General features: G+C 39.5%; 1 protein-coding gene across 8 annotated transcripts in view; it reads right to left on the bottom strand.

Moving 5' to 3' along the window:
• Positions 1-2,784: 2,784 nt before the first annotated feature.
• The window catches only part of MAP7 (microtubule associated protein 7), a gene marked incomplete at its 3' end in the record, with an annotated part of 140,794 nt that continues 116,528 nt past the window's right edge, over positions 2,785-27,050 (bottom strand). For 3 of the 8 annotated variants that reach the window (XM_081093876.1, XM_081093874.1, XM_081093878.1), the window contains exons 8-18: positions 25,484-25,611; positions 21,985-22,100; positions 21,390-21,673; positions 19,148-19,361; positions 17,902-18,073; positions 17,551-17,652; positions 16,909-16,959; positions 16,748-16,805; positions 14,058-14,160; positions 5,994-6,217; positions 2,785-4,232 (exon numbers count right to left, since the gene is read on the bottom strand). In XM_081093876.1, coding sequence (XP_080950002.1) covers positions 4,222-4,232; positions 5,994-6,217; positions 14,058-14,160; positions 16,748-16,805; positions 16,909-16,959; positions 17,551-17,652; positions 17,902-18,073; positions 19,148-19,361; positions 21,390-21,673; positions 21,985-22,100; positions 25,484-25,611 — 1,463 coding nt within the window. Of the gene's footprint in view, positions 4,233-5,964; positions 6,218-14,057; positions 14,161-16,747; positions 16,806-16,908; positions 16,960-17,550; positions 17,653-17,901; positions 18,074-19,147; positions 19,362-21,389; positions 21,674-21,984; positions 22,101-25,483; positions 25,636-27,050 lie in introns of those variants that run through there. The other 5 variants (XM_081093879.1, XM_081093873.1, XM_081093877.1 and 2 more) reach the window with 4 other exon arrangements.

The following is a 27,050-nucleotide window of genomic DNA, read 5'->3' as shown; positions in this document are numbered from 1 at the left end:
TATAAAGTCACTATAATTATTTTTGGAAAGAACATTTTGGGAGAGATGGAGGAAGGAATGATTAGGAATTTAAACAGTAATATGGTAACACTAAAAAATGATTAGCAACTCTAAAGTTGTAATACTGTTCTAGAGAAATGAGATCACATCTGTTTAGCTTGCTCTGTAAAATACCTAGAATGGATAACATATTTATTTTTAAGAGGAACTTAAGGCCACTATTGAAAAACAATGGTGAATTCCCACCTCTGCAACAGTGTCCTGCTGGCCTTGCCAGAGGCCCTCAAATGGAAGAAAAAAATTTAACAGTTATTGAATAATTACTATGTGTTAGAAATGTACACTTCTCATTTAATTCAACTTTTATAATGATTTTGACAACCCAATGAGATGGGCAATATTCTCTCATGTACAGATGAAGAAATCGAGACCTGGAGAACACAGGTAACTTACCAGGCCTCAGACAGCTCACAGGTATCAGACCTGGTATCCAAACCTAAGCCTAACACCAGACGCTGGCCCTTCACCGTTCTTCTATTGCTTCCATCATTTGCCCTGTCTTCTAACACTCTCCTTTAGTCTTCTGCAAGGCATTTGAGACACAGTAGCTCAAAAGTGATTGTCAGTCCTAATATTTTATGTGTACGTTTTAAAACAGCATTTAACCATATTTTTTTCTTTTGTGCATAACCAGTCTTGGCACTAACTACTAAAATTACTTTTAACTTCTAAAATTGTAATAAAACCTACCAACATAACAAGTCATCGAGGAAATAGTTATGAACACAGTATTTTATTGGTAGCAGATTTTAAATTGCCCCTCTGTTCACAGGCAGGCCCTCTTCTCATCCTCTTCATGGCCTTCAGAGCTCCTCCTCCAAACCAATGAAGTGCCACTGTGAGAAAATGACAACCCAGAGCATTTCTGAGAGGTTTTAGGTGTTGATGAGTAATAACAGCATGAGGGGAGGGCATGATGCTTCTTGGCAGTGAGGACATTTTTAAAAGTTGCTTTTTCCCCTGGCCGGTATGGCTCAGTGGTTGAGCATCAACCTATGAACCAGGTGGTCATGGCTCGATTCTCGGTCAGGGCACATGTCTGGGTTGTGGGCTCAATCCCTAGTGTGGGGCGTGCAGAAGGCAGTGGATCAATGATTCTCTCCTATCAATGATGTTTCTATCTCTCTCTTCCTCTTCCTTCCTCTCTCTGAAATAAATAAAACCATATTTTAAAAAAATCCTTGTGGAGGAAAACAGTATAAAATGTTGCTTTTTAATGTTCTATGCACAGTATAGATCAGTGATGGCAAACCTATGACACGCGTGTCAGAGGTGACACACGAACTCATTTTTTTGGTTGATTTTTCTTTGTTAAATGGCATTTAAATATATAAAATAAATATCAAAAATATGTCTTTGTTTTTACTATGGTTGCAAATATCAAAAAATTTCTATATGTGACACGGCACCAGAGTTAAGTTAGGGTTTTTCAAAATGCTGACACACCGAGCTCAAAAGGTTCGCCATCACTGGTATAGATGAAGGCCAATAATCAAATACTTTTCATCATTTTTTTTTTTATTGCAAAAGGTAGATTTATTGGTGCCTTTTAAATTTCTTTTAATATACAATTTATTTTAAAATGCTTTAATATAAACTTTGTGTGCACGTATAATTGAACTTTAATCTCACCCTGGGAGCAGGCCAGATAGCATTTGAAGGACCCCAATCTGGTGGTTAGGTGGATGCTTTAAATACGGTCACCTAAATCTACACCAGTGTTAATAAGCATAAAGGATGTTAATAATTTTTCATTAATGAGAGGAACTTGAAAGGTAAGTGATTGCCTAGACTCTGAGAGACAAAAATGCATGAAATGGGGTATAAGAATGTGACAGATCCTGCAAGCTCATGACTTTTGATTAGTTCCTTGAGTCTAGAGCTGTTTGCCCCTCTGCCACCTTCCCCTGAACCCCACACATTTAAGATTATTGCTGATCCATTTAGGTTTCTTAATCCGGCCTTCAGAATATCACTGCTTCTGCTTCACTGTAAATCCTGCAGTCAAGGTGACTGTGTGATTATGAGAAGAGAATCTTCACCAAGCTTTATGGCCTTGCTTGCTAATATTTGTTCATATGAAAGAACTGTTTTGCTTTTATTGCATAAGCAGGTTATGCAAGGGACATATAGCCTTACCATCCAGTAAAATCTGGCAATTAATCTATCAAATGATTCTGTGATTGGTTATTAAATTGGCCTAGTCTGCAATGAGGTGGAGGGGAACTAAAAGTCCATCCAGCCTATTCCATGGAGAGGGCCATATTTGATCCTTGAGCACTAGCCTTAATGTAGTGCCTACCACAGACCTCTGTGAGAACTCTTAACTGACCTTCAAGAGCTGGACAGAAAGCAATTCAGCCATTCAGGTCAAGGTCATCCTTTGGCAGTGTCATTCTTAAGATAGAGTTAGCAATTTTATACTACTTCTAATTAAAACTTGATTACTTAGAAAGCTTTCAGTTTGCTAATGATTGCTCAAATTTAAAAATATAAATTTTAAAAAAGAACCAAATAGAACTATTGCTCTAATTTTAAATAAATCTATTCTATACACCTGTTCATAAGAAGCTGAGAAAATGTCATTGAGGACAAATGAAGGGCAATTTGAAAACTCAAGAATCAACCTGAGTGAAATTATATGAGAAACCTAAAAGTAAAACTATGTCAAACACATTTGGTGTTTCATGCTGGGTCAATTTAAACAAATAAAACCACTTTGTTGAACAGATCTTTTTAATGTGATTATGTGTACATGGACAATTGGGTATAGGGAAAACCCCCAAATTAACGTTTTAACAAATTACAGCTACTGTATTACTAAAGACGATATGCTTGGATTTTAAGGAAATAGTCCAATATATGAATAGTCTCTCATTCAATCTAGATTAACCAACCTCTCTTTGAATAAAAACCAATACACTACAGTGGTAGAAGTTTACTTTTTTATACATTCCACATAAACACATGTGTTCACTCTTCTTCAATATTTAGTTATTCGTAGCCTCTCAAATGGTAAAATAAAATGGAATTTATATTAGTAAGTGAAAGTGCAAGTTTGTACAGCTAAGCTCAGCAGCAAAAGTGAAGAATGAAAAGTGAAAGCTGATGGATGCCACGCAGAAGGACATTCATAACGGTGTCCTGCAGTGTCCTGTGTGCCAAACACAGTCAACATCCCATCATTTTTTCATTGCTCTTAAACGAGCAAAACCAAATTCTTTTTTTATTTAAAGAAATAGTAAGCCTTTATCCCCCCATCCCCTCAACATAATTTGTCATCAGGTAAGGCAAAGACAAGTCCCACTATCACTGGGGACAGCAGCAATACACAGACTTTGGAAATAACCCTGAATCATCAGTAACATTCTCTCATGGTAACATAAGGAATGAATCTAATAAATCAAATCTGCACTGTTGTCAGATTACTCTAATTTATTTGATTAGTTTTTCTGGAAAAACTTTATAAATACAGTATTTAAGAGGACAGTAAATTATTTTCTTGCTCTGAAAAAATAATGGTTTTTTCCCCCCCTTCACATTTAAAAAATGTTTAGTATGCCTTTGGAAAAAGAGATGCAAAAATGTGACTGCTGGGTTTGCAGAACGTCCATGTACAAGTTGCATTAACAAGAACCTGGTAATCTGCCTATAATTTGTCTCTACAGATAGAGCTCTTTGCAATATTATTTAAACAAATAGGCTTAATTTAAACACCTCTCCTACTCCCTCTACTTGTTGAGCAAAGAGGTACTTGTTTTTCAAGTATTGTATTGTAAAAGGTAAATTTTTTGTGCCAATTTTACCTGCTAGCTTTTAAACATCAAAATATCTATGTGGAAAGTCATGCCAAGTCAGCCCATTTCTTTTACATAGAATAAAAAAACCAACAACTTGATTTGCTAAAAGGAGCTCACTGGAAAAAGCCATTTTAAAGTACGGAAGAACAAGGAGCATTTCTTTTTTTCTATTGGCGAAAATTATTAGAAAAGCTATCCAGTTTGTTGTCTTTAGCTGGTTTTAATAAAGTCTTTGCAAAATGATGGTCAGAAATCTTTAGAACACTGGAGGATGGGGGATGCTCCTTTACAGCATAGAAGGAATTTCTTTAATTGTAGAAATTCTTATTAAATTTCAGCTTTGGTTCTTCAGAAGAAACACTCATATAACTTCTATATTAGGAGACAGAAAAAAGAACAGGTTAATATACTTATTTAAAATCTCATTTAAAGAATACTCTAGTAATTATATCTTACATTTCTAAAACTTTACCATGCTTTAAGAATAGGCAATTTCATCAGGGTCCACGATCACATATTTAAGTAAATTCTACCACTAATAGGAAAACACATGTCCTTTACATCAAATTAGGCTTTCTTTGAGGTTAAGGATTTACAAATGTCTTTGTATCCTTGGTACCTGATGCTTCCATCTACAAACATATGTTGGAGATTAAATCAATGTCTGTCAATAAATAGTCATGACCCCAAAAGACCTTACATCACTTAAGATCACAGACATTGGATTACTTTCCTAGAGAAGGTCTGGAAGGGTGGGCACAGTGAGAAAGAATGACAGATAAATCAAAAGGGGATTTAAGGCCTGGCCAGTGAAGCAGAAAGTCATCTTAGATGTTCCTGCCTTCTCTATGAAGCTGCACCAGCAGTGTTTCCACCAACATGCAAGTAACCAGACGGTTCCCAGAGGCTTAACAATCAGAAAGTCAAACCTGGGATGGACCTTACAGTTCCCTTTTATAGTCTAGAAAAGTGGATCACTAAAGTTAAGTTATACTCCCAAGGTCAGTACAACAGAGAAGCAAAAAAGACTTGGTTCAACATTGGCTTTTTCAACAATTTAAAGTGGAAAATTTGTTATAAGTTCACCGATGGAATGTAAAAGAAAAACAATTTGACCACATATAATTCCTTAGGGACTCCATCTAAACATGCTGAATTTGGCCAGCTCAGTTCATAATCCTATATAATAAAGAGCTAATATGCTAATTAGACCTAATAGCTGAATGACTTTCCGGACATCCTTCTGGATGACCTTCTGATTGAAGCCGGGGCTGTGAGGGGCTGTGAGGGGCTGCAAGGGCCAAGCCCTTTGCATGAATTTCATGCATTGGGCCTCTAGTAGTATAATAAGAGATGCTGGTCAATAGATGAAAGTGATCTGCTGGGAAGAGAAGTTGATAGAATTCAAAGAGATTTGATAAAAGATGGAGCTGGATTTATCCTACTTGTCTTTAAGATTTATGGGGCCATGCTGTTGAGTTGCTATGACCACTAAGTTGGTAACTTTTGAGGTACTCCTTATTTCTTTGGGTCCTGCAAAGCTATTGTTCTTGTACAAAGACTTCAGATCAAATGTGAGTCCCAGAGACAGTTTTAACTACAGCTATAGTCACTTAACAAGGAATGGAAGATTCTTGTGCTCCCGGTTCAGAATATGGTCCCATTACCTAAATCGTAACTATCTTTTACATGTGAAAAGGACAATAGTGTATGATCCAGGTTGCTTAACCCAAACAAGAGAAAAATGATGGGAGAACATGATGGCAATCTTCAAATATCTGAAAATCTGAGAAAGATGGAATAAAAACCAACTAGTTTCTCTAGTGGACAGAACTAGCCCAATGGTCCTCAAGTTACGGTCAGGCAATAAGTGTTTGCCTTTATCTGAACCTTGCTGAACAAAGGGTGTTGCATACTGAATTTCCACATGGAATGGGAGACTAGAAGGGGCCCTAGAAATTGCCCAATGCAACTCAAAATTCAATTTCTATGATCCCTCCACAATCTTGTCCATGTGGCTTATTTGGTCCATTAAAGGACAGAGCGTGCCACCATCACACTGAAGAAGGTCCATGCCCTCTTGGCTATCACATAGATTTGATGATTACTGAAGGGAATCCGAGGCAAGCTTACCTGCAGTCTGTTGTGTTTGAACACCATCCACCTGAGGCAGGGACCCAAGCGTCCCTTCATCCTCAAAGGCCAAAATTGGATTCAAAGGAATCTCTGGGTTCTCACTGTTGGCGACATCTAATCTGGATGGCTTAGATCCAATAGGTAAGTTTATGATTTCTTCAAAATTTTCATTCTCGAGAGAGACTCCATTTTCATTTGGCTGTTTTTCCAAATTGGGAGTACTGGGAAATTTAAAAAATCAAAATTAAATTGGACTCATGTTAAAACAAAAACACATTTTTAGGACAACCAAATATTGTTTTATAACAAATAATTTTACAGTCAAAATGTTAGACTGCATCATTACTAACAAAAATGGTGAATTCTTACATATTTGTATATTAAATTCTTATTTTTTAAAAAATCTGAATCAACCAATGAATGAATCAATAAGTGGAACAAATCAATGTTTGCATTTCCACATTACTCTGTCTGATAAAGAACAGCCCTTATTAGGATCTTCACTTCAAAGACAAGAGGATTAGAGTTTGGGGGTCAGAGGGATGATCTGCACAAAGTCACACAACTACAGATAGACAGTCCAGACTGTATGCATGACCTCTTGATCTCTGGTCCTGTGCTTTTCTCATTATGCATTCTTTTTAAAAAATATATAATTTTTCTGATTTTAGAGAGGAAGGGAGAGGGAGAGATAGAAACATCGATGATGAGAGAGAATCATTGATTGGCTGCCTCCTGCATGCCCTCTACTGGGGATCAAGTCTGCAACCCAGGAATGTGCCCTTGACCAAAATTGAACCCTGGACCCTTCAGTCTGCAGGCAACGCTCTATCCATTGAGCCAAACCCTAGAGCTCATTATGCATTCTTTACACTCCCTGACTATTCAAATTCTAGCTCTTCCTGGCTATTCCAACTTCCTAAAACAGATGTATAATTTTATAGGTAAATGGTTTAAGACCAACCTTCTCATCTTTGTCACTTAAATCTTTCTCTGACTCCACCTTGATTCTTATTGATTAATTCATGGTTACATTTTTGGATTTATTTTTTGAGGTACCTTAACTGGCCATCAAATACTTAATTTTCTACCTACAATTTCTCTTAGATTTTTTACCCTCTTCACAAGCTCCATAAACAAATGGGCAGTTCATTATATTATATGCTCATTGTTAAGCTTTACAATGCAGTTAAACCATGCCTGTGCAGCAAATGGATGCTAGGTTAATTTCATTGTTCACTTTATCTGACTGCAGCAATAGACATATATTTTCAAGCTTCGTATTTGCTCAGGGCTCAACTCATGTGTCAAAAGTGACCATATCTGACAGACAATATTCTAGACTTTGAATTTCCAAATGGAAAATGAAAAACTTAAAAATATAAAGCAAAAATCGTAAAGGTTTTAACTTCTCATACATACTGATAAGTGAAATATTTAGTTATAGAAAGAGGTCTATGGGAAGAGACAGTCCAGAGACCAGAAAATCAGTCTCTAGTGCCGGCAATGCCAAATGCTTTAACTTTAGCCAGTCATTTCGTCTTTTTCCATCTCCTTCCCAAATGATAAAAGAAAGCTAATGTACATTCAATCTTTACATTGCTGTTTTTGAGGAGTCTTTGCTTCCCCGTCCCCCCATCCCATTAGGGAAATATTTGCTTTCATTAATCAATGAGAAAAACTGATTTTTGTGGAACACATTCTAAAGCATTTCTGATTTGAATACAGGATGGGGCAAAAGTAGGTTTACAATTGTTCATATGAAAAAGAATACAATAATTAATAAATAATAACACAAGAATAAACTTTGTTTTGCATATTCACAAACCTACCTTTGTCCCACCCTGTATTTTGGTGCATTTTTAAGTATCAAACCTTTTCTTCTAGAACAACAATTAAGATGCCTGTCCTAAGTATGTCACAAGGCACTACAAGGTACTTGGAAAAATTATTTCTAAAAGAGCTATGAAAGAAAAACATAAAAATGTTACACAGACTCAGAGCATGATGGTGCTTTTCTGGCATTTCACCAAGGAGGGGAGAGGAGGTTTGGCATCATAGTAGTCTGCATGAGCACGCACATGCATGCACACACTCGCACACATGCTTAACACCTGCCCTTCCAAGTGCTTGGGCTGTCACACCCATCCTCCTACTTTTTCCCAGTACCAATGGGCTTTCTGTAACCAGGGAAACAGTCCTGATTCTCATCCCAAAGAAATGTTAAGAAGTTTTGGCACAAGATAAAGCAGAGAAATGCATCTGCAAAGCCCTCATTCCTTGGCCATCTCAACTGCCTTGCCCTTGTAGGAGGCATGTGCTAACAAGCTGCAATGGCAACGCCAACCCCAGACTTGTGTCAACAGCTGATTTGATTTCCCCCTCCCACTGCTACCTGGCCACCCCACCCATGCTTACTTGTCCACAATTAGAGGAATAATTGCACCATATGTTTTGGGTAAGCAATTATTAAATGTTCAGAGGACACTGACCTGCAGAAACTGTAACACTGAAATGGAAATCACTGGGGTTATGAATCTGGGTGTACTCTCAGAATAAGAGCACCAGCTTTTGAATTCCCCTTCTTTGTCCACTCTGGAGGTTGGAGCTGAATGCAAGGCTCTTGAAGCCTGTGTACTTCGCTTGTTCAGTCCAAAATCCAGAAAAGAGGGCTGGGACCATGGCAGCAATCTGATAGTCCATAAGGCTTATTGTAGCTAGGGCGTTATTTTTTCTTAATGTTTATTATCATGTTATAACAAATAATTTAAAAAGTGATAAATCTCTTTCTGTTTGAATGATAGGGGCTTGGGTATGTTACTTTTTTTTTTAAAGCATATTTTATTGATTTTTTACAGAGAGGAAGGGAGAGGGATAGAGAGTTAGAAACATCGATCAGCTGCCTCCTGCACACCTCCCACTGGGGATGTGCCCGCAAGCAAGGTACATGCCCTTTACCGGAATCGAACCTGGGACCTTTTAGTCCGAAGGCCGACGCTCTATCCACTGAGCCAAACCGGTCAGGGCTATGTTACTTTTTAATTAGGCAAAAAACCCACAAAAAACCCAAACCCCTAAATACAAAGATAAACTCCTAAGATTTGGAGGAAAACCATTAGGTCAAACACCAAAATTACTACAAATCCCTTACTTGAGAGAAGAAACATTCGATTGAAGAGATAGCCCCCCTAGGGCTAGGAACAGCATACAATGTCTTCTGGGGTATTAGGACGGTAAGACAGTGGCCTGTTACACCCATGAGTTTTTGGCTTCTAGAACAGAGATTCTCAGCTGGGCGTGGAAGAATCTATAAGAATGATCTGAGAAATTTAAATTTCCTGCCTCACCCCTTGTGTTTACACATTTACCCTTTGTTTCCTGTTCTAAAGCAAGTTTCCTATTCACAAGAAAACACTCCTCCCTCAATGGGCACTTCCCTCTACAAACACTCTCTCAAGAACCAAAAAGGGCTTCTGGAGAAGAATCATCCTTGCTCAGGTTTACATATTTCTTTGAAAGCTGGCTAGAATTTTGATAACACCAATTTTCTTCAATTCTACCTATTATTAGTGAGGAGCCTGTCAGGCAAGGATTATGGTCTTCAGGCTTTAAAAGGATTGCACACCAGAAGCTGAGAGCCAAAGAAACCTCAGAGGTTAGCCATGTGACTCAGGACCCTCAAGGTCAGGAGTAAGGTTCAGGGAGTTTCTCTGCTCCAGGAACTGCTGCTCCTCCCAGCTACAAAAGCAACCTTAGGAGGACATTACCAAATCTCTGGGGGTGGGTATGGCGAGTGTAACCTAGTTTACAGCATTCGTTTATTTTTTCTTGGAGAGAGAGCAAAGCAATGTATTAGGTACAGGAGACATTAGGAAAAGCAAAACTTCTCCCAGTCTGAGCTAAAGGGATTCATTCTAAGGAGTGGAATTTTCTAGTGAAAACAAACCAGACCACAATGCTGACAGCATTTGTCATGGTGGATTCCTCAGAGTATTGACATCAAGGTGTTTGGAAGGGGCCCTGGGAATCTCCAATTTGTGATTTAATTCATGGCGGACAAGCTGGAGGCATCTACAACTCTACATTGGGTGTACAGTAGGGTATTTCATGCATATGTTGAATCATTATCAGGATTATGGAATGCTTCATTAAACATAATGCACTGAAGTGAAAAACTACGACTCTGATGAGTGATTTCAAGGTCACCTTGAAATTGGGAATAAAAAAAAAGAACATAATAGATGTGACTTACTTGTAATTTTAAAGTGTTTAACGGGTTTTCAGATGCAAAACTGTTTAAAAATGAGGGTCCCCACTGAAACAAAGCGAATGTGTACCCATGAATAGGAAACTGCCTTAGGAAAGGGTATTAGAGGGAGGTATAAGCAGGTCCTTCTCTAGATGGAAGAGTATGAGTGGCAGAGAGCCCGAGGATCAGTGCTAAGACTGGTTTAATAATAATCTAGAACAGCCATGGACAAACTACGGCCCGCGGGCCGGATCCTGCCTGTTTGAAATGAATAAAACTAAAAAAAAAAAAGACCATACCCTTTTATGTAATGATGTTTACTTTGAATTTATATTAGTTCACACAAACACTCCATCCATGCTTTTGTTCCGGTCCTCCGTCCAGTTTAAGAACCCATTGTGGCCCTCGAGTCAAAAAGTTTGCCCACCCCTGATCTAGAAGGTGTGCAGGCTGAAAAATGTAAGTATGCAAATAAAGTTTATTCTGGGAATTGCTAGTCATAAGAATAACCCCTTGAGGATAGGAGGGAAAATCATTCAACACAGGCAAGGTAAAAGCTGAGTTTAACGAACTCTGCGATGAACCATCCTTAAAAGATGGCGGGCTGTCAGTCACAATGAAAGTAACAGATCTTGGAATCACTGTAAACTGTTTCCTGGTGACACTGAGTCCTTGTTTTGATGGTGAAAGCATCAAATGTGAGGCATAGAAAGATGGGATACCAGATACAACACAAGAGCATTTTTCTACAGTGTCACAGCGCAGCAACACCCAGTCAGTGTACTGTGTGTCTTCTGGACGCCGCACCTTAGAAGCATAAATAAGCACATGTCTGTGCACTTTTTTTGATGTATTTGTTAATACAAGAGGTGATGCAAAGTGAAAATATAGCTTTTTCAAGATTGATATGGATAAATTTAAGGAAGGTAAATTTAAAAATAATGACGGGAAGCAGTTTCTTAGTCTACATATCACAAAGTTTGTGTCCCAAGCAGTGGAGAATAAACTTAGAGAGCACAGTAAGAATTCCCTACAGGCCAGGGTCATTCAGTAATGGGTGATGTTTTTCTAGTGACATCCAAATCTCTATGAATTTTTACAAATTTGCTTTTACTGATAATTTTTTAAATCAATAGAAGAATAGTATGATGATAAATAGGGCTGACTGACACAAAGCTGAGTGTTAGTGCTCCATTTTGCATTTGTACTCAGAGTATACTGATAAAAGGTGGTATCAGCTTATGTGACAAGGGCTAAGGACCAATGAACTAGGTTCACTGGATAAACAAACATTGTGTTAGTGCCAGGTAAAAAAGTCAAGTGCCATCATGGCACACTATCTGAGGAGATCTGAGGTTTTAGAGCAGATTAAATAGAGAAACGCAATGGGTAAAATGAATCATCAGCAAGTCTCGGTAGCATAAGCATCCCTAAAGCAAAAGGGTTTGATCAGTACCACATGTATAAGGTTGACTTAATTCCGGAAAAATAGTATTCTTCACAATAAATGACTTGTTGAATTTGAATGTTCTTGGTCTAAGCAGTGTTATTGTATTTTTAATCCTCACCCTAGAAAATGTTTTACTTTTTGTAGAGAGGAAAAGGGAGAAAAGAAAAGAGAAAGATCGATGTATGAGAGAAACATCTATCGGTTGCCTCTCCCATGCTCCCCCACTGGGGATCGAACCCACAACCTAGACATGTGCCCTTACCAGGAATTGAACCAGCAACATTTCAGTGCATGGGACAATGCTTCAACCAACTGAACCACACTGGCCAGGGCTAAGCAGTGTTATTTTTAACTTCAATTTGTGATTTGTTGTTCTGGCTTTCCAGATAAATAATAGCTATCAAAATTTTAAGCCTAAATTTATATTTGTAAAAATAAAGTAACTCTTGGATAGTTTCTTTTTTTTCTTTAAAGGGGAGACACACTGGAACCAAAGGATTACATTTGTTAAGGTGATTCTTGTATTATATCCTAATGTTTATATTTGGATACTAATCTGGATCTGCCTGTATTGTTAGGTAAAATAATAAAAAAAGTATACGCTTGTATTTCTCCTGGTTGTTTGATAGGGATCATCTCACATGCATGACAAAGGACAATTTATTACTTGGGTAAAGATGCATGACACCAGTAAGTGCACAGTGCTGTGTGCTTAAATTATAAATTGTGTGTGGAGGAGGCTAAAAGAAAAGAATTTTATTATCTATACTAGAGGCCCGGTGCATGAAAATTCATGCACTGGAGGGGGGTTCCCTTAGCCTGGCCTGCTCCCTCTCACAGTCCGGGAGCCCACAGGGACGGGAGGCAACTTGGTGATCAGGGGAAGGCAATGCCCCATCACACCTCTGCTGCTGCCACTGCCGGCAGCGCAAGCCTTGGCTGGCCCTGGGCGGCTGCGGGGCTGAGGGGACTGGGGGGCTCCAGAGGCAGGTGTGTGGAGCAGCCTGGCTGGGCTAAGGGGACTGGGCTCTGCCATCTTGTGGCTGTGGGCGCAGCCATCTTTGAGGGTGGGGAAGTCAATTAGCATTTTCCCTCTTCATTAGATAGGATCATTTTACATAGTAAATTTATGTTTCAGGTTCTTATATAATGATTAGTAACTTGGTGATTTTACCTTTGAAGAGAGTCAGTTAATGTATCAACTAACTTAGGTTACACAGTGGCTTAAATGAGCCTATTCTTTATCACAATGATGGTGTTCACTCTGTGATGCTTTTTATTCCTTTCTAAGAATCTCTGAAATCAATGAACATAAATTACAACAGTTGGGAACAAATATTTTATTTGAAGAATGATCTGTAACTAAAAGAATAAAATACCATTTAACCTCCATGTTAGGTAATTATGACAATAAATTTACTCAACATAATTGAAAGCTTATCATTAAGATCTCTCTCAGGAAAATCATTATCTTTGGTGTTATAGTGGGCAAAACAACAAATATTTCACTGTCACAGAAAGATGTTAATAGATATGATTTGTGGACATCTTCGGATGACATCTTTTCATTGCTGTCAATCATGCCATAAAATGTGTAGTGTGCATTTTTAGATTTTAAAAAATTAACTTGAGGACTGTCAATTTTCTGATGGTAGCAGAGATTCTGGCATTAGAAACTGGTAGACTCATTAAATAATTAAATTCTGAAAACTAAAATAAGTCATAGCTGAACATTTGAACATTATTACAGCTATTTCTCAAGTTCTCCATGATTATGGTATTAGATACAGCTATGACTGCTCCCATTTTTCATTTTTGAGTGTGCTCTTACAATGTTGTCGATATAAATCCAAGGAAAGAGAAAGGCAATCTTTCAACACATGCTCCTTTCTTGACTGTTAGCAACTGTTTGAATCTTCAATAAACCCCACTACTACTAACATAGCATAAGAATTACTGGTATAGAAATTAATTTTACTATGGAACAAACACTGCCTCATTAAATATTATAGTAAAAATACAGTTGTTATATACCATTACAGGGTGTGCATATGGTCTAGATCATGTTAAATATAAACAGAGAAAAGTAAATTATTCCTTGTAATTTTCTTTAATAGTCACACAAAACCCTCACTATCATATTTAAAGATGCAAAAAAAAAATTTTTTTAAATATTTTCCCTTTCTCACAGAATTACTAACTCAACCAAAAATTAATGAACCTAGATAAAAATAAATCCTAATGTTAAAACTCTGAAATCCCATCAGGCCCAGGAAATTCTGGTGGGGCTGGGTGGGGGTTAAAAACAGTAGTGTCTGTCCTAATGCATATCAGTTAAAAAGGCCCCAATTGCTTGACTCACCTTTCCACAGTCACTTTTGATTGGTGTGAGGTAACCATATGTGGGCTGGCTGCTGGGTCTCCATTTCCTGGAGAGTTCATCATACCGGGAAGTGCAGAGACTGCTGGACGTGGTAAAGAAGATGGAACAAAGGGTTATTCGTACCCTACTGTCAAACCCACACCCCAGGAGCTAGAATGCCTGACTTTGGTACTGGCTCTGCTAGTTATCAGCTGTGTGACGTTGGACAAGTGACAAACTCTCTGCCTCAGTTTCCTCACGGATCGTGCCTACCTCATAGGCTACTGTGAGAAGTAAATGTATTAACACATGCAAAGTACTCAGAATGGTTTCCGGCACATTGTAAGTGTGAAAACCAGTGTTATTACTTTTGCTTGCTCTAAACTGACTCTGGGCAAAAGGTATATAATACTGAAAGCAAAGCAATTGATGACCATTTGACGATTGCAGTAAGCTGACTTGATTAGACTGTCGCTGAACATCTTTACTGAAGGATTTGTAACAAAGGACCATGAAATACCTTCAGTGATAAAAAAATATGTTTTAAAACTCAGTTTGGTTCTAGTCACACTTAGAATGTTAGGGATTTCATGAACATTACCTGACTGTGCCACCTTGTTATTCAATGCTCAATGTCAGAGTCCAGTGTAAGCCAGCAATATTGACGACTGACTCTAAAATTGGGGACAGGGTTACTGAACATCTGGTAAACCTTCATAGAGGTCAGAGTTGCAGGGAAATTTGTGGCAGTTGATGGTTTTAGTTTGATGTGAGAGAATAACTGAGATAATTCTAAAGAAGTGTTATTTCAGCAGCCTGGCACAAATTCAATAACACTGTCAGAGGTACAAAGAGTCTGAATACTGAAGTAAAGAAGTGATTGCTAACTTTAAAAGCTGCCAACATTTGCAAAGCTGGTAATAGGCAGCTTCAGAGAAGACTTTGGATGGGTCTGTAAATTCACCAGCCTGCCCGCCCACCCTAGAATTCTCTTTGGAACACTGGTAACACCACTCAGCCCTCAACCAGATGTGGGACCAAGAGAGGAGAAATACTAGTTAGCCAGATAATCTAGGCCTCTTTTTAGTGGTATTAACTCAAACCAATTTTTTATGAGTATTAATAAATAAAGATATAACAACTGACAAGTTTAACCTTCCTTCTTGCCTTTTGTTCATTCTCGGATTGAGGTATAAAGAATACTGAAAGAATTGATAAAGGTACAGCAGGGAGGGGAAAGATGAACAATTAACAATAGGGAGCCAGGCCATGCACATACTATAGCATCAGCCCCTCAAATAATCCTGAGCTGGTGCAATTTACATCCTGGTACCCTCATTCTGATGGCTCACTGGGTGCTATGCCTACTTACAGCCTATCTAGTACAACATTCTTGAAGACACCTGCTAAAAATGCAATGGTATAAATATGTAACCACTAGGGCTACTCTCCAAACAATACAATTAAGGCATCTTTAACAGAGCATGAAAACCCCCCTATAAAGCAATCATGACCAGAGAAACTAGGATAGTTTCTATTGAAATAAAACCTTATTCCACAATACAAATATTTTACATTTGAAACCCCCCAGAACTGACAGAGACTATTCTTTCACATAAATCATTTCATTTGATCTTTACTCTGATCTTGACAAATAAACAGAAAAAGAAACTGAGGTATCTCTGGCCCTTTCTTTTCATATTGATATTACAGATGAGGAAATAGGAAGACTTGAATGAAGAGGTACCTACAACTACCCCTATGTACAATCATGAAAATCACGTGGGGTCGCGGAGGGAACAGAATTAGCAGCTGGTGACTTGGATTCCAGCTGTGCAACCTGGCCTGTCATGCCATGTGCGTGCCCCTGGGAGGTAGGGACCTGCCGTCTTGGTCACACTGAAACCTAGCACCTACTACTGGGCCTGGCGCATAGCAGGTCTCTGACAATGCTGTTGATGCCAAGATAAAGCACCTCTCCCTCACAAGGCTGCAGTGGAAATTCAATGAGCAAATGCATACAGGATGTACCTGACACAGGAAGGGCATTTAGTAAATACTAACTGAATCTGAGTACTAAAACACTAAGGTTATTTTTACTTAAACCAAATCTGGTTTAAAATCACCAAGAAATTCATCTGTCTGTCTATACCATATGAATAACTTTCTAATGAAACTTTAACAGATTTTTTAAATTTTAACTCTATCCTGAAGTCAGAACTAAAATAAATACTATTTAAATTCCTTTTTGAGAATTGCCATAAGTACAATTTGTCAAAAATATGTATATTTAAATGAAATTTAATTTTGTAAATGCAAAGAAAAAAGTTTGTGTGTACACATATATACATAATATATCTACCTATATAGCCATATGTAGGTATATATATAGATATATACAAATCTACACACACACACACACACACACACACACACAGATACATAGAAGACTAAAATGATTTAAGATATTAAGTACTTCATTTGTGTATAAACCAATGTGAAAAAACATCGTCCAGAAATGCTAGAGAGAGTTTTACACAGGGAAAAATGTGTAGACTCGATGACATACAACTGAGCTTCTGTGGATCAATTATATCTTTTTTTTTTTTTAATCAACCAATGACCATCTTGACCTCTAGAAAGTCAATTCAAAAATTCTATATTTGAATTGAGTTTTTTGAAATAAATACCTGTTCCTCCAGTGAGAGCTCCCTTGGCTATATCTCCATTTCTCTGGTCAACAGTTTTCTACCAAAGAAAATAAGGAAAAAGACTTTTTAATGTTAAAGTTACAAGTGAAGTAAAGAAAAAATAAGCCATTAAGAAGAGCTAAAAATGGCCATCTCAATACCTTATCTGTAGCTTCTGTTCTCCTGGTTCTTTTCATAATCTCCTCAAGTCGCTATAAGAAAGGAAGAATTGAAGAAACAGATCAGATATAGGAAGAAAGCTGGCCTGGCACATTTCCCTTACTAAGCAAATAGCAGATCATTAAAACACACCTGTTATTTTGAAAAATATAATGCTCCCTGCTTTGTCTTAATTGGAGTTATTCCAAAATGTTAGAACTGCCTTAAACCATATGAATCGGACCTAACTTTTTGAAGGGTGAACTATAAATGGTGATTTCTTTGGAGGAAATTTTTAAAAAGAAAGATTTATTATATTTTTATTGATTTCAGAGAGGAAGGGAGAGAGAGAAACATCAATGATGAGAGAGAAGCATTGATCGGCTGCCTCCTGGATGCCCCCCACTGGGGATCAAGCTACAACCTGGAACCATGACTCCTGGTTCATAGGTTGATGCTCAACCACTGAGTCACGCCGGCGGGCTGGAGGAGGTTTTTAATATTGAGAGTTACTTTAGTTTATCCGGAATGGGCAGAACACATTTGTTTTCTGATGGCAATAAACTAGTCTCTAGTCTCCAGATCTTTAGATGGCTTCCAGTCTAGAAGGAATCAGGGCCCTTAGAGTCCCGGGCTTCCGCTACCTTCTTTCTCTCCAGGCGCTCCTGCTCTTCTCTCTGGAAATGCTTCTCCCGTTCCTGCCGGGCCTTCTCTGCTTCCTCACGAACACGAGCTTCTTCTTCTTTCTAGAAACAAGAAGTGGGCAGGTGCTTCTTACAAACAGGCTGGCTCGGTCTGCTGCCCAATCTCTCGGGGCGCCCAGGGTGGAGGCAAGAGAGCAGGTGGACCAAGTGCAGAAAATGAGAGCAATGTGCACAAGACTCAGAGCAATTCTAACGATCCACTGCCCGTGTTCCTCTGCTCATCGGGATGACCCCCGCCCATCCGGGCAAGGGCCAGCCCTGAGCTGCGTGCCCGGCGCCCGGGGACCCCACCTGCTTCTGCAGCCGCTCCGCCTCCTCCCGCTCGCGCTGCTCGCGCTCCTCCGCCTGCCGCCGCAGCTGCTCGGCCCGCTCCCGGGCCTGCTCCGCTTCCAGCCGGCGGGCTTCTTCCTCCCGGCGGCTTCTCTCTTCGGCCACCCTTTGGGCCAATTCCTCTCTCTTTTGTCTGGAGAAAGAGAAGAACGTAACGAAGAGATGTGAGGGGAAATCCTTGGAGAGAGGGGCTCCGGAGTATGGCTACTGCCTGGACCTTTGGTTCAGAGCCGGGCAGCAAAGTCCCCAGGGATGCATTCCCTGCTGTTCAGAGACAAACTGTGAAGCCACCTTACTCTTCCTCCTCATCTTCCCGGTCTCCTGTGGCCTTGTGGCAAAATGCAACCGTGTACATGTGGGAAGGAGCTGGCTTTGTAAAAGAACCTGCAATTTAACCACCTCTAAAGACTGAAACTTATTTGAGGCTCCTTTGTCCCTCTCTCCCCCCAAATCTTTGTCAATAAACGAAGGTCAGGATGTTCTGTCACAGGACAGGAGGAAGACGGCCTATGCACATCCTGTCGGGACCAAGCTCCAGACAGCCCATCCTCCCACGGTGCAGTTCTGCTTATTTGAAGAACAAGTATGTTGACATTAGCCTTACTAGCCCCAGAAGGAGAGCAACTAAGCAAACTGTCCCTGGCAATACTGTCTGGCAGGCCATCACCGGGCACTAACTATCTCTCCCAGCCACCCTCTAAGAGGACTTCTATCTGGAAAAAAGAAAACATGAACTTTTACTATTCAGCTTTAAAATGATCATTAGAAAGGTAATGAAGAAATATGGAGATTAGATATATGTTAAGTAAACAAACAAACCCAGCCTTGTACAATTGTATCTCTACTGTAGCTATAAGTATGTAAATATATACGTGTGTATATACTTATGTATGAAAAAATATAACTAACTGCACACTATTCACAGGGACTAGAAAGGATTATTCAAAATCGACACAATTATTGAAAACTGGTGAAGATTGTGGATTTTTTTTTCTTTAAATCTTTCTTCATTAATGTTGTTGTATTGTCAGTATAATAAGAAAATGCCATTTTAAAAAATCAATAGTTACAGGAACACCAGGTAAGAGTAAGTCGGAAATAGTCCCGTTCACCTTGCTCACTGCTACCACCTTTTCTCTCACAAACCGAAGACTGAATCCAAGTTATCAAGGTGTCCCTATATCACTTAGCAATGCCACTGCTTTACCTTTCAAGCTCTTCCCTCTCCCTCTTTTCCCTTTCCTCCTTCTCTCTCTGCTCTCGGGCCAGCCGCCTCTTCTCAGCTAGCAGCCTTGTGGCCTCTTCTGGGTCGGTGGTGCCTGCCGAGGTCTTAGGAGAAGCACTGGCAGTCACAGTTGATGATGGTACTGGGACTGTCGCTGGGACGGAGGCTGGAGTGGGGGCTGGGGCTGGAGCTGGGGCTGGAACAACCGTAGAAAAAGATACAAGGAGAAAACCAATTGGAAACAAAACCCAAAAAACAAAACAAGAACTAGCATTCCCTACACCCCAGACCTAGAATTCATCATTATAAAAGAAAAGGGAATGTTTATTGCTGTGTGTTCTCACGGTTTCACTGTATTCTATCTGTAACCAAGCAACAGATAACAAAAAGCTGCATGTGTATGTGAGACATCCAACAAAGCTGACACTTTTCAACAAGTCTAATTTTTATACAAGTTAAATCAGTTAAGAACATGTGTCATGTCGAATGCGTACTGAGCATACAGCCTCACATTAGGTTTTGTGGGAAGTTATACCCTGAGCAAAAAGAAGGTGGGATCTTCCATTTGCCTTTGATTAAAATGTAAAAATCCTTCTCTTTAGTGACTATTCTTTACTAGAGGACTAAAGCTGACCATCCTCAGCATCCATGCCACGAGCCAGACTCAGGCCGGGAAGATAAGACCCAATGAAGATGTCCCTTTTGTCTACTCAGAGCTGTGTCCAGGTGGGAGGCAGGAGGAGCCAAGGGCCACTTGAGGAGCTGGCACTCCTATACCTTACACACCCCGGTCCTCACTGTCAATCCTGATGCCAAGATGCAGGATGGGAGCAGAAGTTCTCTGACCTTATTCAGATTCAGGAAAATGACCTAGAGAGCTAGCACAGCAGGCAGTCCCACACAGAGGCACCGCGAGGAGTGCGCTCTTGGCACTGACCATTCCAGACGCTCCTGTCAAGATTTACATTTCTCCTTCCACACCCACAGGTTTTTCTTAAGCTCAAGACTCTCTTTGGCCTTTCTCTTCTCCTTTGCATGCAAACAAACACTGGACTCCTCCATTCTCTAACAACCCTATTCGTCTTGAGCCATCAATTCTTCCTTTGCTCCTACCCTCAATCTTCAAATTATCTTCAAATTAAGTGTTAAGGAGAAAACTTTTGAATAAAGACAATTTTCAACAAGAAATACTGAATTCCTAGGTCCAGGTGATTTCAAACTTCTAAATAACATCTGGTTAGCTGGGAAGAGATGAGATCCACTGGATCTTCTGGAAAAAACAAATTCTAACTTCTGTCAAACACATGGTCTAAGCCAGTGGTCCTTAAACTCCAGAAGCACAGGAATAGGATAACTGGCCACTCTGTATTTTACCTGGCAATCCTGCACAGGAGTCACCTGGAGAACTTAGTATCTTTTTGAGTCCTTGGATCCCCCACATATTCTGATTCAGTAGGTTTGATGTAGAGCCAGGCTTCTGAAGTTTGGAACGCCATAGATATGGTGGTTTAAAAATATCTGCACAAATTCTTTGACAATCTTCCCTTTAAATGGTGGAGACTAATCCTCTCCACTTGAGTGTGAGTTGAACCTAGGGACTTTCTTTCAATGACCAGAACATGACAGAAATAGTGATTTTTGTGTCTTCTAAAACTAGGCATAAAAGATACTGTGGATTCCTCCTGATTCTCTCTCTTAGATCACTCAGTTTATGGAAAAGCCAGGAGAGCAAGCAGACAAATTGTGAGGACATCAAGCAACCCTATGGGGAGGTTCACATGTCATGCAGCCGAGGCCACCTGCCAATAGCCATGTGTCTGAGCCATCCTACAATAATCAGGCTAAGCTGCTTCCAAATTTCTGACCGAGACTCTGTGTGATATAAAAATTGTTGATTTAAGCTGCACAATGTTAAGATAATTTGTAACACAGCAACAGATAACACAAGTAATTCTGATGCTGGTGCTCTGAAGACCACATTTTGTGAAAATAATAAAGGAATTAAAAACCATAACTGAATTAATATGCTATGGCTCGTCCAACAGTAGGGCTTTGGATGTACAATTCTACTTTCTTTATAGGTAAGAAAACTATACTTAAGAAAAGGTCCCACAATTAGCCTCAGAATAAAATTTCTAATTCCCCAGAAGGGGGATAAAAAAGGCAGGAGAAAAGGGGAAGGAGCAAGCAACCCATATTCCACCACAAGGGGGTTGATTCTTACCAGAGGCATCCTCTGATTCCCCAGCCGTCCCCTCTTCAGCTGTGGCTTCTTCCACCTTCACTAGAGGTATTCGACCCTTTAGTGGGGGCTCATTGGCAACTTTCTGAGGTTCCTTCTCGGGGTCTTTTCTCTCAGGTTCCACTCTGACTTCCCTCTTGACAGGGCGGATGTTGCCAGGGGATGGGGGCCGGACCTGAGCAGGGGTAGCTTTGACTGGTCCGGGAGGCAAGGAAGATGTAGGTCTGGGCGTGCCAGGCAAATGAGGAAGGGACTTGGATGGGAGCCTGGGAAACAAACACACAGCATGAAGAGGAGGGAACATGCCAGGACAGGCTTGCCAGAATCTCCATTCCCCGAGCCCCTCATCATATAATACGGAAAAGAAATGAAGGTATTTAGCCTTGTATATTTGTCTTTTATGTGACAAATGCAGAAATATTCACGTTAAAGGCCCATACCAGTTTTCTTTAAGAAACAAACGTTATTCCCTAAGTTAAGGTCGAACCGTGTAGGGGGAACAGCTTCCTTTCAGGGGACAGAGGCTACCACTTCTCCAGCATGGAGCAACCCCGCCAGCCTCTTCCATGCCACTTACCACAGTCGGGGGGAAGCTGGTGATCTGGCTTTGGGATGAGATGGAGACAAAGCCCTTCGGATGCCGGATGTGCGGTGGAAGGGTACGTTTTCTCTCTCCCTCTCTCTTTTATGACCCTAAGTTCAGAGAAACAGAGTAATTAGATTTTTTCCCCCATGCGTCAGACAACCCAACTCAGGGTATTCAGCAATGGAGCTGCAATCCATCAAGTCACATTTTAGATATTTTCTAACCTTCCTTATATATCTCCATTCCACCCCAAACAAAAGGCCTGTGTTAGCTTTAAAGCAAACATTACACTAAAGCCACATAATGTGACACTAATAAGAAGGTTCTTGATGTGTGATTTGTATTTACATTTGTAGGAAAAAAAATACACTTATATTTTTAGAAAGCACCTGTACTTTGTGTCTAAAGTGACTGGGAGCAAATAATCTGGTTTAACCCACACAAATGTCAAAATAGAAGTCACTTCCAGTCTCCCCACCCCAATTTTTAATTAAAATACACTTTATATCTTTAAATTCTTTAACACTTTTCTGGAACATACCATAGCTCAATCTTTTTTTTTTTAATTTACATGTCAGCTATATCAGACTTTAATTAATATTTTCATATGGATGTTATAGTAACAAGTTCTTACTCACTTAGTGCCTTTCTGCTCTTGAAGAAAGAGTCAGGTTCAAGGTGAGGAATTTTAGCTATTTTTAGTTGTCTTCACTAGGGACGAAATTGTAATCTGAGGGTGGGCCAAGACATCAGCCCTCCTCTGACTGACAACCAGGAATTTAGCCAGAGAGATGACACCTTTCCTAAGTTGAAATGGGCGAATGGAAACCCAGACAATGTTGTTCTAATCTTCTAACATCAACCACAACAAAAAAACTGCACAGGGTACAAAAGGCTCATTTCAAGTATCTGAAACTCACCAACCATGTACTGGGATGGAAATGGGTGCTTGCTAGAAGCACCTGTGTGAGCACCTGGCAGCTCTTCACTCTGCGGGACCCTTTCAGGAAAGCAGACTGAGGTATACTAGGAAAGGGGCACACTATTATCTAGTCTCAGGGCCAATACGTTCATAGTGTACCTTCTCTTCTTTCTTTTTCTAGCCTGGTTCGTGCATCAGCTCCTGTCTTTCTACCTTTTTAGTTCCCTTCACTGTCCTTTCTAATTGCTTCTCTCCTTTCCTTAGTAGCATCTTAGTTGATGGACGGGGCCATGGGAATGGGGGCAAATCTAGTATCAAATAATACTCATTGTCTTCCAGAATACAACACATAAAGAGTGGGAAAGCAAAGATCTTCATAAGATGTGTGACAGCTCTATATCACTGGAGGCTTCCATCACCACTTTTTGCCCCCATCTCTGGTCTCTGCTACACAGTCCTTATGTATCAGAAGGAGCAGCCACCACAGGGGACCCTCCTGACAGGTGTACAGGGTGGTAATTATGCCTCTAGTGGATCAGTCCCTGGAGAGGAAGGCTCAGGGCTCTTCACAAGGGAGGCTGGGGTTAAGCACTTCAAGTAGCTTTTTTCCCTTTTATTTAAAACATTTTTATTTGGCTGAAGCCAGATCAAGGAGAGATCTGAATAGGAAAACAGGGAAGGGCGATTTGTGATGTAGAGGATTTGGGGATGAATTTCATCATCTGTACCTTGATAAGACAGCTATCAGAGAATGAAACTACATATACAAGTGTACAATACTCAGTCTTTTTAAAAAAGTACCACTGAACCAATTTTTTCTTTCCTAAAACTGACCTCCTTTTAAATCAACTTAAAGGGGTAAGGGAGCAGTGGGAAGCCAGTTTGGAAAAAGGCTCAATACTTGATATAATGCCCACCCAGGCAGATAGATGTTTTTATCCTTTCATTGATCTTGTACCCAATGAATCACTTGTTTGTGTCCCACACATATAAAGGTGCTCTTGATTCTTATCCTGATCTGAGTAAATAGCCAGTGGTCTGTACAATAATCTTTCTTGTTAACACTTTCCATAAGGCTAAAGTGGAACTCCTGCTCATGTCAATGATCTGGACAACTTCCCAGCAAGACAATTAGAGTTAGGTTTAAAATACAAATAACCTCTAAGAGAGACAAAACAAACAGACACTCAAGGCAGCACTGTCCAGTAGAATCTTTTGTGATGACAGAAATGTTCTAAGTCTATGATGTCCAACATGGTAGCCACTGGCCACATTTGGCCATTTGAATTTGGTCTAAATTAATTAAAATTAAATAAAGCTAAAAATTAAATTCAGTCTCACAAAACATATTTCAAGTGCTCAATTGCAGCCATTTGAATTTAGATCTAAATGAATTAAAATTAAAATTGAAAGGAAATTAAGAAAACAATTCCATTTATGATTGCATCAAAAAGAACAAAATACTTAGGAATAAACGTAACCAAGGAGGCGGAAGACCTATATACTGAAAACTAGAAGACACTGCTGTCAGAAATTAAGGAAGACACAAATGAGACAACATCCTGTATAAGACTGGAAGACTTATTAATATCAAGGTATCACTTTTATGAAAAGCGATCTACAGGTTCAAAGCAATCCCTATCAAAACCCAATGTTATTTATTTTTTAGAAATAGAAAAATTCATCTTAAGTTCCTATGGAACCTCAAGGGACCCTGAATAGCCAAAACAATCTTGAAAAGAACAAAGTTGAGGATCTTACACTTCTAATTTCAAAACATATTACAAAGCTACAGTAATTAAAAGTGTGGTATACCCCAATAAACTAAATTTTAAAAATTTAGTGTGGTGCTGGCATCAAGACAAATATATAGGCCAATGGAATAGACAGAAAGCCCAGAAATAAACCCTTGTGAGAATAATCAAATAATCCTTGAAAAGGCTGCCAAGACCAATCAATGGGGAAAAGACGGTCTCTTCAACAACTGGTGCTTGTTAAAGTGAATATCCACATGCAAATGAATGTAGCTGCGCCGTTACCTTATTCCATATACAAAAATTATATCAAGTTAGATAAAAGACCTAAATGTAAGACTTAAACCTATAAAATTCCTAGAGGAAAACATAGGGGAAGCTCCATAATATTGGATTTGGTAATGGTTTGGGTATGACACCAAAGCACAAGTAGCAAAAGCAAAAATAGACAAATGGGACTACACCAAACTTAAAAAGTCCTGTGTAACGAAGGACACAATCAACAGGGTAAGAAGGCAACCTACAGAATGGATAGTTCAGTCACTCAGACATGAGTGAACAAAGAAGAGTTTTTTTCACGTTCAAATTCAAATTTTTAGGGGGAGTAAAATCTCCAAGTGGAGAGGAAGTATAGGGACACTACCACTCAGCCAACCAGATTCAGGTCTGGTGGGACAGATGAGATGGTGCATGCCAGCATCTCCCAATATCACACCCACACTGCACCTGGGAGAACAGGGGGTGGTGTGTGTGTGTGTCCACTCTGCACAAGAAATAGCACAGATTTGCCTGGTCACCCCCAAAGGCTACTCACCGCTGTGCCGTGAATAGTCCTCCTTCGCGCAGAGCCATCGGGCGGTGTTACTAAGAATTTTGTTCGATCCATCGGATTTCTAGAGTGTGTAGCTTTGTAGGGCATGATGTTGATGGGGCTGCAAGATGCTGAACGAGGACAAATGGGGATAACTAGGGTGCAGGTGATTGTTTTACACACAAGAGTGCCAGAGGAGCAGTTGAAGGAAAGCCAAAAGCAGGTTCAGGAAAAGGAGCAAAGCGAGATAGAGAGAAAAGCAGGGAGAAGATATTATTACCTACAGGTATCCAGGCCCTCATACTCAACTCTCCTCACAGTCCTGTCAGTTTGTGGTGTGTCCAAGAGGAAGGCATGTCCAAATGAAAAATCTGGAATATATAAGCTCTTTGGCTATTTAAATACTGATTATAGAAATAGATGTAATCCAATAATTATGGAATGCAACAGCCTTATATTCCTATAAACTCAAGGTTTGGTAAAATGCTACATTAATGAAAGGTAATTTTTATATAAGGCCTGCTTTATAATCACATTTTTCCTAATTAGCTTTAAGAGTGAACAAAAGGTGGAAAGACAGGAAGCAAGCAGCAAGCAAGCAAGCGACTATTTCAGGAGTAAAGTTCAATAGGCAGTGGTTAAACAAAAAAAAAGCAACTGAATTTTAAAAATGTTAAATGACCAAGTCTTACCAGGTGTTAAGACCTGTTTGAAGGATAACTAATAATTTCTAGAAAAAAATTCTGTGAATGTTTTTATCTATTTAAAGGCAAAATCAAATGCATGCTTGTGGATTTTCCCAGAATCCAAAGCATTGAAGGTTCATAACAAGCAGCAGCAGACTGTATGGGGAAACAGGATGTCATCATTTAAAATGGTGAATAAAACACAAATATGTTAGAATTGCCAAAAATAAAGTTGAATCATGCATAGCTTTAAAGTTGTATCCAAAATGGAACATTTTTTTTGAAAAATCACAAAGTTTCTGACCATTCACCTTCAAAGGAACACCGTCATTAATCAAGGGATTCTGAGCAATGATGGTTTAAAGACATTCATTCAGACAATAAATACTGCAGAGGTATCTAAAGTGTGGGTACTAAGGTTCCAAGGCTCATTTTCAGATCTCATTCAGAAACCTTGTTCTCCAGCAGAAAAAATAAGACAATTAAACATGACCACTGAGGAGAATTGTATGTACGTGAACTGCTGTAAACATGGTTTTACCCAATTCTAGCCATGGTACAACTCTTTAAAGAGACCATTCATGCCAGCTGAATATACCAGTATTAATAAATTAAAAACTCAAAAGTTTACAAGACAAATTTGGGGTCATCTTAATTTCAGAGTTAGGGTTTAAAAGTATGTTTACTTTAGTTTAACCTATAGACAGAACGTGGATCAGACTGCACCTTCCACCAAATGCCTGGCAGGATCTCCTTGTTATCAATGGCCAAGGCAGTAAACAGACTGGAAATTGCATTCTCTTTTCCCATCATCTGAACACAGAGCTCTATTTCTTTCCGGTAAACAGAAACATTTTGCATTCCCTCAGCTCTCCTGAAAAGAA

Source organism: Myotis nattereri (genome assembly GCF_964212035.1).
Source record: "Myotis nattereri genome assembly, chromosome: 6".
Classification (NCBI taxonomy): Eukaryota; Metazoa; Chordata; class Mammalia; order Chiroptera; family Vespertilionidae; genus Myotis; species Myotis nattereri.
This window is presented reverse-complemented; position numbering and strand designations above follow the sequence as displayed.